The following is an 18,589-nucleotide window of genomic DNA, read 5'->3' as shown; positions in this document are numbered from 1 at the left end:
TGCCATGCCTAATTCTAAACATTAATTGTCAAATATTTAATCATCTAAAATTATTTGGATTGCCGATATATTAAAATTAAACTTTAAAATTTTATATTTTTCTTCAATAACAAATCATTATATATTTAAAATTATTAAATTATATAAAAGTTAATTACTTATACATTACTAATGTAAATTTTTTTTACACTAACAATCAATCATATTTTTTAATAGTGTCATGTCATTTAGTCATTTAATTAAATAAAAATAAAATAAAATAATTTAAAAAATATGATTAGTTGACCGTATAAAAAACTTTACACTAACAATGAATAAATGATTAACTCATTATACATTAATTATATCAACGTTAACAACCTTTTAAATAACTAAGATACTTTTTAAGACTAGTATAACATCTATATGAAGTTTCTAATAGAAAATTATAGCCCTCTTAACCCACTATTTTTTAGGAATTCGAAACTTGGACAACATGTCACTTCAGCGTTATGAATGATTTATAATTGATTGGATCCAATTTAAACCAAAAACAAAATTCAAACTTCGAATCCAATCAAGATGAAAATCAGGTAATATATGCTAGCTGATTAAAAATTATATTTTAATCCATTCCTGAGATATTCCAAACCTTGTTGGGTGATGATTGTAATCGACTCAATGACTTCCGCCATCCCAAGAACTTGTAATAAACGGATAATATCAGGTATGTGTATTTTTGCCAAAAGATGCAAAGCAGCAATAAGATAAAACACTACTAGGCATTTTTCAGGCACTATAGAATCAATTTAAATCCCTGTTAATAACCTGCTGTAATCCGTGAAAACCACATGGTACATCATGGACAGATTTCATCCTTTACCATGTTAAAATGAAGCTTCAGCAACATCACAAAAGCCACATCCCACAGCTTGTGTTCGGATATTTCCAAGTTCCAAACGAAAAACATTACTTATAATTATAAATAATGCTTCTTTAATTCCAAAGACTGATCCCTTTATAAAGCCATCAGATTTTGAAATTTCAACACGGAAAACAACATTGCAAACAGAATGAAACACGCGATAAATTAAGAAATCATTGTAATAGGAATCAGCATTTTTTATTATTATAAAGGTAGGAAACACACTTTATAACAAAGTATTTTTTTTATAAAAAAGATACAAATTGAGCCACATCGCCCAAATGCAGTTCTAACGTGCTAACCCTAATTCGAGAATAGAGAAAGGCTCAGATATATGTGAGGAGGGTTCCATTCCCTGACCTTAAGAAAGGCCTCATAATGAGCTGGGATTCACATTTATCATCATTGCAATGGCAATTAGAAAAACGAAAAATCAGCACTCCCAGACAAACATAACAAATCAACCAATGACATTGATAAGATGCAAGGAAAATCAATGCAAAGAACTGACTAGAAAAAAACCCAATAGGAAGGGACACAACACAACCCAGACGCCATCTTATTTTTTTTTCAAGTGAGTGAGTGACCACCGCACACGAGGTTTATAAAGAGCGCGGCTACGGTATTACTAGGGTTACATAAAACATACTCCGTTTGGGCCTAGAATGTACATTACGGCCCACATGTTGAGTCTTGTTTCAACAATTTGGGCCTTACTTCAATTCCATCAACTATGAGGCCACCTTTTAAATGCACCCCTTTAACTTCCTTAAGGCACATTCTCACCTCTTCTTCTTCTTCTTCTTCTTTGGAATGGGTGTAGAAACTCCCCAACTCAATCTCCGACCACTCATCTTCACGCTTACAATTACAATGACAAGACGATTTCCGGTTTGTTTTACAATGCGAGTGTATGTAAAGAGTTCCTCGGGAGTTGCGATTCCCAACCTCTACCGACACCTCCGACGGTAACGAGTCCAACCCGTAAGCACGATCCGCGATTCTCACCTTCAAGTACGCTCCGTACAATGTTTTCGGAGATAACATTCCACTCTTTATGCTACCCTTGATTTCTAGCCAACAAGTCGTTATTAGCTCAGCAGCTTCTTCAAATCTATAAACAAATCCCATACCATAATTAACCATGTACTTAAATTTCAATCACACAATTTTATCGCTGTTCCAAATGTGACTAATGATATGAAAGAATTTAAATATATTATAAGGTTAAATTAGAGCCAAATTTACATTCTACGTATTAAAAACCTATGTTTATTAAAAAATAAAAAATAAAAAATAAATTTAATATTGTGATTGCACAAACCTTGATCCTTGAATGGGTTTCCATGACCAATACAGAAGGCTGTTTCCCCATGTAATTGAAAGCTCCCTTGCGCTCAACAGGTAACATATTTTGCCCGTTCTTTTCTCAATCCAGAACATCTGATTCCATCACAAGGTAATGTAATGTTAGTACTGTCATAAATGCTGCAACTTGCTCTAACGTTAAATGAACTTACCTTATCCTTATGTACCAATATTTTTATCCTTCCATCACTTCCACGAGACAAAGTTTCCGCTTCCATTGAGATGATGATAGTAATTTTTACTTCTCAGTAATTGGAGTATGGCTTTCTTATTTCTTCTAGACATATATAACTTTCATGTATCTAATATGAATATTTTTCATTTATCCTTTAACAATTTCAGTTTATTTTCTAAGTCTTACAAAGACAGCCTAAATTGCGCTTGGAAGGTGATTACAGCATCCACAGACAATAGAGCAAACATGAATTCACTATTTTTGGAGAATTCATATTTGCTCCACCGCCTGAGAATACGCAATCAACCTTAAGCTAACAACTACTGCATTTGGTTGCAATTTTTGCACTTTCATGCATCTTATTACTCCTGTGCAACTGCTGCGTTCATTTCTGAATACGATAATACTCTCCTAGTATTATCCCTTATTCTATATTAAAGTATTAATAATAGTGATGAAAACATTTGTTCATTTTTTAATTATATCCTTATTTATTAATATTTCACTTAAGTATTTAAATAGATTTACAATTACATTTTATCTCGTTAATCATTTTTAAAAAAAGAGTATTTTCACCATCGTAACTTGTGTAATTAATTAATAATTTTACCATTGTAAAAGGATTTTGCACTGTTGTCTATGTAAAATTATCTCCATTTTATTTTATATCACCTTTAAGGTTATGATAAAAACTTAAGAAATATAAGTAATATGTTTAATTTCATAAAATAAATTATTTAACTTACTGATATGCAATCAAATTAAGATAGATAAAAATTGTTATAATGATAAAATAGTTATTAGCAAAGCCAAGGCCAGTGGAAGCAGTAAGTACAGGGTAACAGGTCCCTGTATTGTGCCCGTGTGTCTGTAGGGGAGGGTGGGGTTCATTTTATTTTATGATCCATCATTATCATGCGTAAATAACTACAGTTGTCGTTAAGCGTACGATCGTTATATTTCCGATTTGCAACATTGTCAAAACTCCTTTTCAATCAATTAATATTAAAGCTTCGATTCTGGTAGGTACACTAACAAAACTTACCTAACAACGTCTTGCATGAGCATGATTGTCACATTTGAAGACTGTAGCAAATGTACACAGAGTTGGTAGATTACGTAAGCTCTACAATAGTTGTGAGTTTACATTGGAATATTCCACCCATTTGTGATTTTGCTACGAGTCTTCATAATTTGCAATCATGCCTTAATATCAAAGCACACTACAAAAAGTTTCAAGAGATTAGTCGAGTGAAACAAGACATAATATCTCATCTAACAGATCACAAATTCGAGTTTTTATCAACACTTTTTGAGTCTAGAGGTTTTTCTTACCTCAAACTGAAGCGTCGTCTCTTTCTCTTAGATTATCGATATATAAAGAAGCTACCAACAGAAAGTGAACATGTTTTTTGATTTTCTAAAAACTAGAGTCATCGAGCAGACCCAACTTCATGGATCTGGTTCTTTCATGAACAGAAAATATATAAAATTTAAAATTAAAAAGACATTATGAAAAAGTACCTTGTTACCGTCGTCAATTGGTTGTGGTTTGCATAACTTGACAAACAAATCTTTCTTTGACGAACATGGCAGTAATGGTGCCACCAACCTAGAAACAATTTCTTGATAATTAAATGGCAAAAATTTCTCCCAGACAGCATCTGAATCTGCCATTGACTGCAGAATGGAGGAGACTAGAGAGGACCTGCACACGTCCTGAGGAGATGTGAATGATAAAATGTGTGCAAAACAATCGTCTGGCAAAAGTTCCATATTTTGGAAAGTGGAAATTCAAATGCACAGTTGCTTTCACAATGACCAAGTTCTACTATCTATCTATATATAATATAATTTAATACTTTGCATGTGGGACATGCATGGTTCAATCATATCGCTAGTATGTCGACATTTTTTTTATGACACTGAATAAATATGTCAACATGGAGACAGGACATGAGCACATCCAAGAAATCAGAACCATTCCTTAATTTGGAAGTGTACATAAATCTCACAGGACCAGAAATATATACTATATTCTTAATTTTAGTGAAACAGTTATTAATATCTTCGGCATCATTTATAGTAAAAGTTCATGGCAGATTTTTCATATAGGTAGGATTTTCAATGCCAACAACAAAGGTAGAACTTTATATTTTCAATTCCATATAATTTTTTTTAGTTTTAAATCTTTAATATTTATATACCTAGTGTTGCTTCCAAAAAAAAAAAACATTTCCCTAGTATTATCTTTTTGGTCTTTATTTATCTATCATAATTGTTCCTACCATAGGTTCGCTAAGGGGTAAGAGTGGTCTAGGCCCTCCTAAGGCGCCCATCGTTAGGATCATCACATCCGAGATATTGTCCGTTTTGACACTTGTTAGACTGTTACAATTTTGTCCTTTAAAAGACGCCTTGGTGGGTTAAGGGATGAGAATATTTATAAACTACTCTTAACTTCGACTTCTAAGCGATGTGAAACTTTTTAGGCATTCCAGAACAATAATTATAATGATAATACTAGTATTTAAATTTAAGATTTTATATATATTACTTTAATCTTTTATTAATAGATTAACTTTAATGATTCTTAATCTTATTATTAGTTTAGTGTTAACATTATTAATTATAAAACACTAATTAATAATATGAATAATATTTTTAATTAAGATAATTAAATTATGTTTAGGTATATAATTCGATTAAGTATTATGTTAACTATTTCAAATAAATAAGGTAATTACATGTAAGTCTCTTGTATAATTAATTTTTAATTTTTAATATATTATGAACATTTTTTTTTAATTTTTAATGTTATTCTTACTTTTTATGCACTGATTTACTTTAAAATCATTTTTTAAATATTATAATTAACTTAAATGTTTATAATATATTTTTAATATGTTATTTTTATATTTTAATTCATTAATTTTGAATGATTGTATAATTAATACAACAAAGTATTAAACTTTAAAAAAAAAGAGAAAAATAATATGAGATATAGTAGAAATAATATGATTGAGAAAGATAAACATTATTTTTCTTAGTTTATTATTTAAAAAAAATATTGTTTTTTTTAAGAATGTTATATTTAATTATCTGTATGGAAGAGTAGGAATCTAATTTTGCGGAGTTAGAAAAAAAAATACTGCCATAAATTATAAATATAATTATTTTAATTTGCTAAATTAATATAATAATTTTTTTTATTCCAGTGTAATATAAAAATAAACATTGGTTCAACATTTTGCAGAGTAGGACGTTTTTGGTCTGACTTGGATGCCTTCCAGGATAAGTCCTCCCTTCAACTGATAACCCACTTCCCTTAAACTCATGATGATTTCTTCATCACCTTCGCCACTGAAGAACTCCCCCATCTCAATCTCCATCCACCCATCCTCTCTCTTCGAGGGAACTTGAAACGCTGCGTTTCCCAACACCTCTGCCCTGTTCCCATAAAACAGGGTCTCCATTTTGCGCTTCTTCTCACTTCTATCACCCAAATACGCTTTCCCTCTATGCTGCACTTTGTTTCCGACGCTAATTGACACCTCCGACGGCGCAGAATCAAGCCCATACGCTCCATCGCAAACTTTCATTATCAGATAAGCCCCATATGACGTGTTTCGCGTAAGATTCCGCCTTCTCATTTTCCCTTCAATTTCTAACCAATTCACTCTTCTCAGCTCCGCCGCCTCTCCGAATCTGCAATTTCAAATTAACTCAAATAAAAACAATAATAAATAAATTTTCTTTCTTATATAACAAATGTAAATTAGCAAACCTTGATTCAGGGTTTGGTCTCCAGCTCCATATCATTGGGTCGCTGCCCCTAGCTATTGACAATTCCCTTGCAGATATGATGTAACATTGTTTACCCCAGCACTTGTCCAACTTGAAGCTCTGTAGCAAATAGCAATCACGGAAATAGAATCAATTAATTGCATCTTTGAATAAAAAGTGTTAAACAAAAGAAGATACCTTGTTGCCGTGGTCAATGAGAAGGGGGTGGCAAAGTGCGTGGAAGAGTTGTTTGTGTGAAGAGAAATGGAGGGTGAAGGGGTTCACGGCCCTTGAGACAATGTCCTCGTAATCAGAGGGCAAGAAGGCTCTCCAAACCGTGTCAGAGTCGGCGCATGAGCCAAGGCTGGTGGAGACTAGCGAAAATCTGCATGCCTCTAGAGGGGACGTACGTGACAAGATTTCAGAAACACAATCGTACGGCAAGGATTCTATGGTGGAGCAAGTTGCCATATCGTTCATAAAGTAAATTCACGCTGTCGTGTTTGTTTGGTAGTGTTTCAGTGGAAGAAAAATCTGGGGATGAGATATTTGGATTTTGAATGGGAAGTTTTTAAAACAAGGGGCTTTCGTTTTCCTTATGTAACCAGACCAAGGCACAATAAGTTGTTTGCAGTTACCTTGCCTGTTTTATATATAAAAACGTGGTGCGTTTAGTCGTGGATAACTTGTGAAACAACGAGATATGGGATTATTATAATGGAAACTGGAAACTGGAAACTTAGAGATAGTACCAAAGAATAATCAATATTTGTCAAAGTCAAGTCGGGCGAAGGGATGCATACGAGCATCATGTGTAGTCAAGAATTGTTGGAGCGTCAGATTCACTTCATGTAATAATGGATAAGTTGATCAAGCAACGTATAAGAAAAAAAAAACTATATTTTAACTATTTTAAAAATTAGAATGTGTTACTAGTATATTTAGTCTGGCTGTCCCTAACTGATTGCATATGACAACATCAAATACAAGTTCTTCATTAAATAAAAGTCTCTATAATGTATAAGTTCACCATGTCTAATTATTATGTTAACCATGCAATTATACAAAATATAAATTATTAAAAATCATAAAAAGTGTATGATCTTGATTCTTATTTAACCAGTCTCGCTTGTGATTTTATAATTTTTTATTTTATAAATTTTAACCTGCATAAGATAATGTATTTGAGATTGAATTCTGGTTAGTACTTTCCTTAATGTAATTAAAAAATATCTTGATACACAATTCTGTCTTTCATATTAAATATTAAGGAAAACATGATTTATATGATAATTAGGACAACTTAATTAAAGTCAACTAACCTTTATTATTTTGTATTCTAGTGTATTTTAAAAATAACATCTATAACTCGCATAATAATTATTCATTAATATTTTGATAATAATATGTTCTTTCTTACATTAGTACAAAAATATTGTTTAACGTTGTACTTCTATTTTAGTTGTTAAACAATTAATATAGAATGAGAAGAATGACATTTTTACAAATTTAACCAATTTTTCTATGTTAATTATTAACATATTTGACATATAAATGTGTGTTCTACATCAATAGTATTTACAATCAATGAAAAATGTGACTTTTTATGCTCTTAGTGATCACATTTTCTTCACTCTCTACTCACACCTTCATGTTAATTTCTTTTTGCCATTGTTTGTTGTTTGCGACCTAAATTCCTCCTTTATAATTGTGTCTGTCATTGATCACGAAGAATTTTATACCTAATTAACACCTATTTTGATCTTTTTTGCTTTGTCTCTTTGCTATTTTTAATTATTTTGGTGCAATTATATGTTCATTGCATGTTGTTGGGACCATTATACATGTTGATATTATTTACATTTGGTTGATTTGTTGTTACACTCTATTTGTTCCTAAAATTGCCTAAACTAATTTTTCGTTTAGTTTATCGTACTTTGGACACCACCTTAGGTATAAATTTGCCATTGACTTAGTTTTGGCTCAATATGGGCACCAACTTTGACACCAAAAAATTTAGTCATATAACATGTAGTTAGTATAAGTTAATTAGAATAGCTAATTAATTACTTTTGTATTTATTAATTAAATTAGTTTAGTGATTTAGTAAAAAAGCTAAATTATTTTACTCTGTTAATTAGACTAATTCATGTAATTAACTAGTAAAAAAAACTAAGTTAGTGCGGTTATTTAGCTAGTGAATAATTTTTATTAAAGTTAGGTTAGTTTAGAATTTTAGTTTTTTTTACTTTAATCAATTGTAGTTTTAATTTTTAATAGTTACTTTAATCAATTGTGGTTTTAATTTTTAATAGTTACTTTAATGAATTATTTGTCTTTTAATTTTTCAATAAAATATTTTATTTTCTTTCTATAAAAGATAATGATATTTTTTAGACAAATATTTTATACTTTTATAGTTTTGTTGGGAAGATAATTTTTTTTTCTCTTTAAACAAAACAATTGAGTATTGAATATTTATTTAAAAGGTTCTTTTTCCTTTTATAATTCATTATTTCTATTTGAACGGTTAAACATGATTGAATTTGCAATCAAATGGATTTATTTGTATCCTACTTAAATACCAAAATTATTATTTTATATATATTGATTTGATTATAATTTATTTAAAAATGAAAGACTACTTAGTTCAATTAGTATGTCACCTTTTATTTTTAGAAAAAATAAAATCACATTAAATCAACGCCAATTGTGCTGACATTTTTTCTTATTTAATAATCGTTCTTATATAAACAAGCATTGACTTTGTATACTTTTTTTAATAAGTTGAATATTTTCGAGTCGTGGATGGGAAAACGAATCTGGGTTTGAATGAAATACTTTTTAGTGAACAATTTTGACAATGTTAAATACTTATAATAATGGAGGGATTCGCTTACTTTCAGATTAAATTTTGATATATTTATTTTATTTAATAAATTTTATTTTAAATTAAATTTTAATAATTTAATGGTTAAATTAAAAAAATTTAATATATAAATTAAAATTTAAAAATTATTTAATATTTTATTTCATTAATTCAAATTGATAGATAATGATAAAATAATTTTATATATTAATTTAAATATATATAATTATTATATAATTTTCAATTTTTTTTAAAATTTGTAAACTTAATTTATATATTATAATATTTTAATTTTATAATCAAATTATATTGTAATATAAAATTTGAGATATTGAACGAAATAAGTCTATAAAAATTTATTCATGTAGATCATTTATATATATATATATATATATATATATAAATTATTAACCCAAAATTATTTTAGAATTTGGTTGACCAAATGAGGTTATTAAGTTGAATCCGCTAGCGCAGCCGTAGCTGACAGAGTGACAACCCAAACTGTAACAGGTTGCAAGTTGCGGCGTCTTATGTTGGTACCTGATTGAATTTTGACTAAATAAATTTTGAAATTAAATTATAAGGAAATGAAATTAAATAACTTAAGAAAGTTTCGGGCAGTTTGATATATTCATATTTTTTCCCCCACTTATTATACATACTTGTAATTATAATTTAAACTGTTCAACTTATAATCTATAAATATTTTTATTTTATCTTTAAAATAAATATCTCATTTCAAGAAAATGAAAATTCTAGTTCTTGATTGAGGAAAGATGGAAAATTAGCCAGTTTTTAAATCCATCTTTCGTTGGCGTAAGCGTAACAATACAATAGAAGGATAGTATATTGCGTTCAATTTTGGAATACAAAGAAAAGGAAAGAACCATTTTATGCCAAAGAAATATAGAACATTCAAATCATGCAAAAAAGAAAACCATAAAGTGAAGAAAAACAATGACAATTGCTTAACTTCTCTGGGGAGAAGAAAGCCTCGGCTTCCATGAGAGTGATGAGACCCAAACTCACATTTGGATGGAAAATTTTACAATTTTGGAAATTTAAAATGGTTGAAATTTGAATTATTTTGATTTAATTTTGTTAATTTATTAAATATCTTCTTTAAATAAATCAATTCAATTTGAATAAGATAATTTAACTTCCATCATATATACTTTTTTAATTATATTTTTTTTCTTTTTGAACTTTGAATATTAAATTTTACAAAAATAACATTAGCCAACTTTTAAATATTTAATAATTTAAAAATAATTCTAAAATTAGATAATTTTTTTATATTTTTAAATATTTAATAATTTATGTAACACTATATATTTTAGTAATTATTATTGATTTTATTGATTTTTTTTGTGTTGTGGTGAATTGTTATTTATATGTTGAGAAACTCTAGAATTAGGAAATTTCTAAGGAATTTTAGTTGTTTAGGAGTTTCTTTGAACAAAGGTTCAATTGAACCTATAAGAAAAAATAATATAAGATTTCTTTTAAGACTTGAATTTCACAAGTTTATTTCTTAAAAAATTTAGAAAGATGGTCTAGAGAGAAGGACTATGGAGTCTAAGAGAACCTCTTCTTCCCTAAACCTTTTTATAGAGTGAGCAATCCTTCCCTAGAGATTTGGAGTAGCTAGGTTGCAAATTCTGGACAATAGAGTTGAGAAATGGAGTGTGGTGCAAAGTTTTTGGAGTTGGCTCATAACACAATTTCGTTCTCCTTTCTTCCTCCTTTTCTGATTAATCTTTAGGTAAAGGAAACTAAAATTGAGTCTTTGTTGACTTAGGGTGTTGAATGTTGTTTGATTTTTGTCAATTCATGGCTCTATCGATGCATTTTAAGATTTGAATGTTGAGGGTGAGGGTTTTGGTGTTCTCGTGGTATAGTTGAGATAAGATGCATGATTTTGAGCCATATTGTTGTTGCATATGGATTTTCTGGTTGGATTCAAGTTACTCATAACATGTATGAATGAATTGGTGCCTTGCATATTGGTTTTTCCTATATTTCAGGTAGGATTCAGCCAAAATGTGAATCTGCCAAGTCTAGAATTCATTATCAGTCGAACATTGGATATGACATGGGTTAAAAACTCTGTCTCATTGACATCGGACGTGAATTAGAGAAAAACTCTTTGACTTGATTATGTCAAGTATGGGTTGAATGGCACCGAGTGTGATAGCCTTTAAGCTCTCTGACTTGGAGATGTCGAGTTTAGTTGAGCAGTGTTAAGCATGATTGAGATAGAAGTTCTTTGTCTAAACCATGTCGAGCGCCATTGTGGTGACACCAAGCATGAGTCAGATAGATGTTCTTTGCCTAAAAAGAGGTCAAGCGTAGGTTTAGCCATGTGAAGCATGTTTGCAATAAATGTTTTTTCTTCATTCATGTCAAGCGTGTTTTGAGTTGCATCGGGCGTGGGTGAATCTGAGAGCTCTCCATCTCAATGACGTTAGACATGGGAAAAGTGACATCGAGCATGGATTGCCTAATGAAAATTTATTATTTTCTTACCTAAGTGTTGAACACATATAGGTTAGTTGGATCTATCACATGTTGTATGTTGTTAAATCTTTATACATTAATCTAAGATAATGTATAGATGATTAAATTATTGTGATGTTTGGGTAATGGTGTTAATAATGCTTAAAGCATTGAGTTGTATTGTGTTAATTGACTTAAGACTAGAAAAAAGTGTTTTAGAAAGTTGGATATCCTATTGTGAAGATATTGATGTGGTGTTCCACGAGTCTAATGTTGAAAAACCTTTATTGAGAAGTTGACTCTTGAAATGAATAATTGAGTCCCCTCTAAGACTTTAGTTGATACTGATGCGGTATAGGGGTAAGGTTGAATCATATCGTCTATAAGTGACCACAATATAGGAGTTAGGTTGAGTTATACTGATTATAAAGTGACCAATATGCTAATTTGTATGGGATTAGGTCAAACCACACGTGTACAAAGCGACAAAATAGAGTAAGGCATAGAGTCGAGAACCAAACTTCTTAACTAAGTATTAGAAAGAGAGTAGTATTTGGAGGATAGTCGACAAACGAATCACATAGAAGACTTAGTTATACTTACTAAAGTTGTGGTAGGTTCACTCTCAAGATGTTTCATCCTACAAGAATATTAGACTTTCTTAGTTTAAGTAGTGAAATTAGAGAAACGATGTTGTTGTGGATTTTATCCAAATTCAATTGTTTATCTAACATGTGTAAAAAGATCGTGTTGTTGGTTCGGTATGGTTAAACCATTTAAACTACTCACCTTTGTTATAAGAGATCTTTTAGTTGAATGTATGACGATGTATATAGTTGTTGTGGTATACTATGTTGAATTATTGATAAGTTGAAATTGTTATGTGTTGTGAAAGTTGTAAGCTATGAGATATTGTATTGCGTGGTTTGTATATTGATTTTTAGTAGTATAGTTATTTTTACTATTATACTTGTTATGCAATTATTCTTTTGAATATTAGTTTATTCTTATATATTTTTTCTTTTTATTAGACTTTAATGATCATACGTGATATAAGAACAAAATTAAGCACGCTCTATTTGCAATCAATATTTATTTATTTTATTTTAAATTTTTAATCAATATATATTTTTGTTTCCATCATATAAAGTTATATAATAGAATATAAAATTAAACAGTTTGCCAAAATGTACTAATTATGTATTTTCTTCGTGTACCAATTCTTTATGAGGTGGCCTGTTTCGTAATTGTACTTGTACTCATACCATGTACAACCTTTATACTTATTTCTTATTTTAGAAAAAGATGTTTTTATTTTGTTGAATTCCATGAAGAATATGACTTTTTTTTTTTCTTTCGATAAATAGATTTGTGAAAGTGGTATGTTAGTAGATGACTGGGGACTTATTTCATTTATTATCGTGATTGTAAAAAAACGAAAAGTCTGTGAAAGTCTTATGTGTACAACCACTTTTTATTGGTAGACAAACCATTTAGTTATTGTTAGTTAGAATATTGGTTTTGGAATTGCATAGATGACACTGTATTTGATATATAGGATTTTGAAATTTAAATGTTAGAGTCAAAACCATTTCATGTTACAATTTAGCATGCATGTCTGTAAGAAAGGAAGTATTAGATATCAGTGGAATATTAATGTAGAAACACTAAAGCTATTTGGTTGACAAATGACATTGCACAACGCGTGTAATGAGTTAGATAAAATAAAAAAGAAATTCGTTATTCCCATTGTTCCTTTAGAATAGGGGTGGATATACAGCAACATAAGCCAATAATAGAAAATCACAACTCTTTTTGGTGTACAAGATGAAATTACAACTAATGATAAGTGCCACCTCAAATAGATGCATGCGTATAGTGTCCTCCCAAATTTGGATCGTTTGTTATCATGCAAGCAAAGAATAAAACATTAACTGAAAAAAGGTTCTAAAGGAAAAACCAGTATAATAGAAGAAAAATTGAAAGTCACATATCGGATACAATACCAGAGAAACTATGGCGGATACGTTACCTGCATGTTATAAGGTTTATGTGACTAATCCTAATCGAATCTGGCAAACTGATAACGTCTTAAAAAAGGAGCTTCCCACTCTCGCTTTTCAAATTGCCTTTACCGTTTTGCTGTCTCGTCTTTTCTACCTTATCTACAAACCTTTCCGTCAAACTCGTCTTATTGCACAAATATCTGTAAGTTAATATAAAGATATCAGAAGTATTTTTGAGATTTTTTTTTTGAAAAAATTATTTATTTTTGATAGAGAAACCGTTGAAAACTTTTTTATGTCGATATCCAAACTATAAGTTGTTTTGTTTATGATAAATTGTTGTAAGAAATTCTCATATGGGTTCCAATAAGATAACTTACAGGTATTCTAAATTTAATTATGTAGGTTGGTTTCCTACTAACTCGACCATTACTTGGGAGATCCGCAGCAGTTTTTGAGTTCATATTTCCTGTAAACGGAGTCCTTAATATCGAAGTCTTGGCACACATTGGTCTCATATTCTATGCATTCCTCAGTGGTTTGGAGATGAACTTAAACAACATTCTACAAGTAAAAAAGAAAGCCGCAAGCATCGCAATTGCGGGGATCATATTCCCCATGGTGATGGCACCGGCCTTGTATGTTCTACTTCGAAAATTTTACGGCAAAAATGATGTAAATATACACCTTGAAGAAAGTACAAGTAGTGCTTTTTTAATTTGGAGCGTGGTTCTCACCGTTACAGGTTTTCCTGTCTTGGCTCACACACTTTCTGAGCTCAAGCTCCTTTACACTGGTCTTGGCAAAGCAGCTTTAACAGCAGCCATGATCGGTGAGACCTATGGTTGGATTCTTTTCACTTTAGTGGTTCCATTTGCAATCAATGGTGAAAAAGCTGTGTACTCGGTGCTAAGCACGACATTGTTCATTGTTGTTTGCGTATTTGTGGTACGTCCAATCCTTGCAAGGATCATTGATCGCAAGACAGAAAAGGATGAGTGGGATGATAACCAATTAATCTTTGTGGTGATGGGAGTTCTTGCTTGTTCATACATTACAGATATTCTTGGCGCACATGGCATTGTGGGGGCTTTTGTATATGGATTGATTTTACCTCATGGTAGATTTGCAGATCATCTCATGTCCATTTTAGATGATTTTGCTGGCGGGTTTCTAGCGCCACTCTTCTTTGGTGGCACTGGAATGAGACTTATGTTGGCCACTATTTTCCTCGAAGGACATTGGCCCATGACACTGCTTGTTATACTCTTGTTGTGTACTCTAAAGATTTTAAGCACTATATTCGTCACTTTCTTCTTTGGTATGCGCACTCAAGACGGTTTAGCCCTAGGCTTGCTTCTCAATACCAAGGGCGCCATGGCACTCATAATGCTAAACATTGCTTGGGATAGATCGGTATTCATCTATTTTAAACTCTATTTAAAATTAGAACAAAACTTCGATATAACACTATTTATACCGTTGGTGTTGTTCTTCAGGTAGAATTGACTTTTATCTTGTATGAAATTCTTTATTACACATGTTATTGGGTGAAACTCTAATTTTGATGGTAGAACAACACTAATGGTAGTATGTTTGGCATTGCATGTAAGTTTTATCCTTGAAATTACTCATTGATGCAATTTCAGTCTAATCTACAAGTTCTCTAATGTGTTATTGCAGATTTTTTCTGTACCTACCTATGCTGTTGTTACTTCAGCTGTTCTTCTAATGACTGTAGCAGTGTCTCCTATCATCAATGCTGTGTACAGACCGAGAAAGAGATTTGAGCAGAACAAGCTGAAGACAATACAGAAACTAAGACTTGATGCAGAGCTTCGAATTCTAGCATGTGTCCACAATACTCGCCAAGCCACAGGCATGATCAGCATAATTGAATCTCTCAATGCGACCAGACTTTCCCCTATACATGTTTTTGCCTTGTATCTTATTGAACTCACTGGACGTGCTGCTGCACTTGTTGCTGCGCACATGGAGAAGCCTAGTGGCCAACCTGGAGTACAAAATCTGACAAGATCACAGGTAGAGTTAGAAAACATTGCCAGCACCTTCGATGCATTGGGAGAGGTATATGATGCTGTCAGAATTGAGACCTTAAATATTGTGTCAGCCTATTCAACCATTCACGAGGACATATACAACTCGGCTAGTGAGAAATTCACAAGCTTGGTCCTCCTTCCATTCCACAAACAATTAACCTCAGAAGGCACACTTGAAATGACCAATGCTGCTTACAAAGAAATAAACCAAAATGTAATGCAATTTGCACCTTGTTCTGTTGGAATCTTTGTTGATCGTGATTTCGGATCAATTCCAAAAAAGGGCCTCAGAATTCTTATGCTCTTTGTTGGAGGCCCTGATGATCGTGAAGCATTAGCTATTGCATGGAGGATGGCAGGACATCCAGGAATTCAACTATCAGTGGTTAGGATTTTTTTGTTGGATGAAGCAGCAGAAGTTGATACTTCAAATCACGGGGAAGCACAAGGGATATTATCTGCTGTTATGGATAATGAGAAGCAGAAAGAGTTGGATGATGAGTATGTGAGTTCATTTAGACTTACCGCAGTGAACAATGAGGACTCTATATCATACTCAGAGATTGATGTCCATAGTGGTGAAGATATTCCCTCGGTCCTCAATGATCTAGAGAAAAACGGTTGTGATTTATACATTGTTGGACAAGGGAATTGTAGGAACTCTCGCGTGTTTTCGAATTTGTTAGAGTGGTGTGATTGCTTAGAACTCGGAGTTATAGGGGATATTTTGGCTTCGAACAATTTTGGTTCGCGCTCGTCTTTGTTGGTTATTCAACAATATGGCTATGGAGGGATGGTATTTGGAAAGGATGCCAACCATTTGGCCAACACTAGCAATGGATTTGAATCACTTATCGTGAAGACAGAATAAACATTAGGATTACCACAACTTCATGCAAACACAGTGTGTTATGTTTTGTTTTGCATGTGTAATGTAAATGGATTGTAAGAAGAACAATAAATAAATAAATTCAATGGATGTTAACGTTGTTTTGTTTTTTGGTTTTTTAATTGTATAGAACATTTTCACAGGAGTGGAATACTTCCATTTTCATCTCATTGTTGCATTATGATTTTTTTTTCTTCTCTAATAGAGAAGGGAATGAAGGAAAAAAATATTAATAATGAAAAAAGAAAACTTAAAAGGATTAAAATGAATCAACATTAAATCAAGTAAAAAGGATAACGTAACATCATCATAAACTTAAACCAATTTACTAGACATATAATTTTTTTATAAAAAAAGGTGAAGTAAATAAATCATAATTAAAGATTTTTTTTTTTTAAATGACCGATCAACTATTTTTTCGTTATAAATAAGGGATGAGAATAATTTGTGAGAATCTTCTGTAATAATCATCGGGTCATGCCCCGGCCCGACCCAACCCACTGTACATTTCTCTTTCTCTCTAATGCTTTCCATTTTATTAACCACAATCTCGTTCTTTTCTTGTTTTTCCTCATTCCGAACTTCATTAGCGGATTTCTTCAAAGCGCAAGTTTTGTACTAAACCATTGAAGATAGTTTGGCACTTAAAAGAGGCTGTATCGTTGAGTTTTATTATTAACGATTGTTTGATGATTTTTTTTTTCTAAAATAATATTTTTTAAAAAAAATTACAAAAAAAATCTATTACACATTATTTACACGTTATTTAACGATTGTTTGATGAATTCTGAGCAGTGTTATTTTTTTATTTTATTTTTTTTGTATTTTAGTTTTTGAGAAAGAGGAAAACTGGATTCAGAATAGGCCGTTTTACAATCAGAACGGCCTATTTCAGGTAAAAAATATACACATGACGAATAGATTAGAACGGGTCGTTCTTCTTGGAGTTTATGGTTTAGGGTTTTGGAGAACGGTCCATTCCAGTTGCAAAATTGTCACATTCCTGAACCAAAAACGAAAAAAAAATAAATTTAAACACTATTCAAAATTCGGTTATCCGGGAATCGAATTCTGAGCGTGAAGAATAAAGAGGTCTATTTGGGTAAATAATGTGTAATAGATATTTTTTTTTATAATTTTTTTAAAAAAATATTATTTGAGAAAAAAATTCTTGTTTAATACATCCAAATCTTCACTATCCAGTGCTGTATTTTCCGAATTGTGTGTGACTCTAGATTGGTTTTTCTAGGTTTAATATTTAATTATTTTTTGTGTGATAGTTTTAAATTGTCGTAAATTAACTCTTGAGACTAATTGAAAAATTAAAATAAAAATCTAAATTTTAAGTTTTTACAACCAAATTAAACATTTTAAAAATAAGTTGAGGACCAGTTAGGAATGACAAAAATATCCGCACCCGCGGGTATCTGCATGTAAAACCCGTTATGGATAATAAATGGATATGCTAATTGGGTACCCGCGGATAATGGGGACAGATAATTTTTTACCTATTTATAAACGGGGCGGGGGCGGGTATGATGATATCCATACCCGTGGATACCCGTTTAATAATATTTCTTAAATATCCTAATTATCCTTGTGCCACATAATCCTAAAACTACACTCTCTCATCTTATTTTCTTACAAAAGTGAGGTTGATGAAGTTACCAACATGTGTTAAGCATGTTATAGAATTATGTTGGATGTAATTTGATTAATTTTCTATCTTTGATTGAGCCAATAAAATTTATGTATTTTTAGTTTTTTATTTTCGTTTGGAATTATGAGATTGAATAATTGTAGCTATGTAACATGAGACTTTCACTTACTTATGAGATTGATGTATTTTAAGTTATTGATTATCTTGCATTTTTATTATTATTTTAACAAAATTAACGTTAAATACAAGTTCAAAATTAACATTAAATTTTTTTTAATATTTCAATGACATTAAATATAAACTTAAAATTATTTGTAATATAATTTTTTTAATTTTTTAAAAAATTTATAAATATCCATGGATATCCGTGGAT

The 18,589-nt window shown here is 30.9% G+C and overlaps 3 protein-coding genes and 1 non-coding gene across 4 annotated transcripts; 1 reads left to right on the top strand and 3 right to left on the bottom strand.

Annotated features, from left to right (window-relative positions):
* Positions 1–1,222: 1,222 nt before the first annotated feature.
* Positions 1,223–1,320, bottom strand: LOC114915891 (small nucleolar RNA snoR69Y). Its single transcript, XR_003804080.1, has one exon. It is a non-coding gene; the product is annotated as a small nucleolar RNA snoR69Y (small nucleolar RNA).
* A 37-nt stretch (positions 1,321–1,357) lies between these two features.
* On the bottom strand, positions 1,358–4,262 carry LOC109797856 (F-box protein PP2-B15). The gene is made up of 3 exons (XM_020358006.3): positions 3,972–4,262; positions 2,229–2,347; positions 1,358–2,018 (listed from the first exon to the last, which is right to left on the bottom strand). The coding sequence occupies exons 1-3, from the start codon at positions 4,221–4,223 to the stop codon at positions 1,577–1,579; spliced, it is 813 nt and encodes a 270-aa protein (XP_020213595.1). The 5' UTR covers positions 4,224–4,262; the 3' UTR covers positions 1,358–1,576.
* Positions 4,263–5,604: 1,342 nt separating this feature from the next.
* LOC109798055 (F-box protein VBF) lies at positions 5,605–6,906 on the bottom strand. Its single transcript, XM_020358258.3, has 3 exons — positions 6,432–6,906; positions 6,235–6,353; positions 5,605–6,155 (listed from the first exon to the last, which is right to left on the bottom strand). The coding sequence occupies exons 1-3, from the start codon at positions 6,711–6,713 to the stop codon at positions 5,690–5,692; spliced, it is 867 nt and encodes a 288-aa protein (XP_020213847.1). The 5' UTR covers positions 6,714–6,906; the 3' UTR covers positions 5,605–5,689.
* A 6,711-nt stretch (positions 6,907–13,617) lies between these two features.
* LOC109796427 (cation/H(+) antiporter 15) lies at positions 13,618–16,979 on the top strand. The gene is made up of 3 exons (XM_083076336.1): positions 13,618–13,809; positions 14,013–15,106; positions 15,257–16,979. The coding sequence occupies exons 1-3, from the start codon at positions 13,618–13,620 to the stop codon at positions 16,536–16,538; spliced, it is 2,568 nt and encodes an 855-aa protein (XP_082932462.1). The 3' UTR covers positions 16,539–16,979.
* The last annotated feature ends 1,610 nt before the right edge of the window (positions 16,980–18,589 follow it).

This window comes from Cajanus cajan, chromosome 6 (genome assembly GCF_000230855.2).
Source record: "Cajanus cajan strain Asha chromosome 6, NIPB_CcT2T_4, whole genome shotgun sequence".
Taxonomy (NCBI): Eukaryota; Viridiplantae; Streptophyta; class Magnoliopsida; order Fabales; family Fabaceae; genus Cajanus; species Cajanus cajan.
This window is presented reverse-complemented; position numbering and strand designations above follow the sequence as displayed.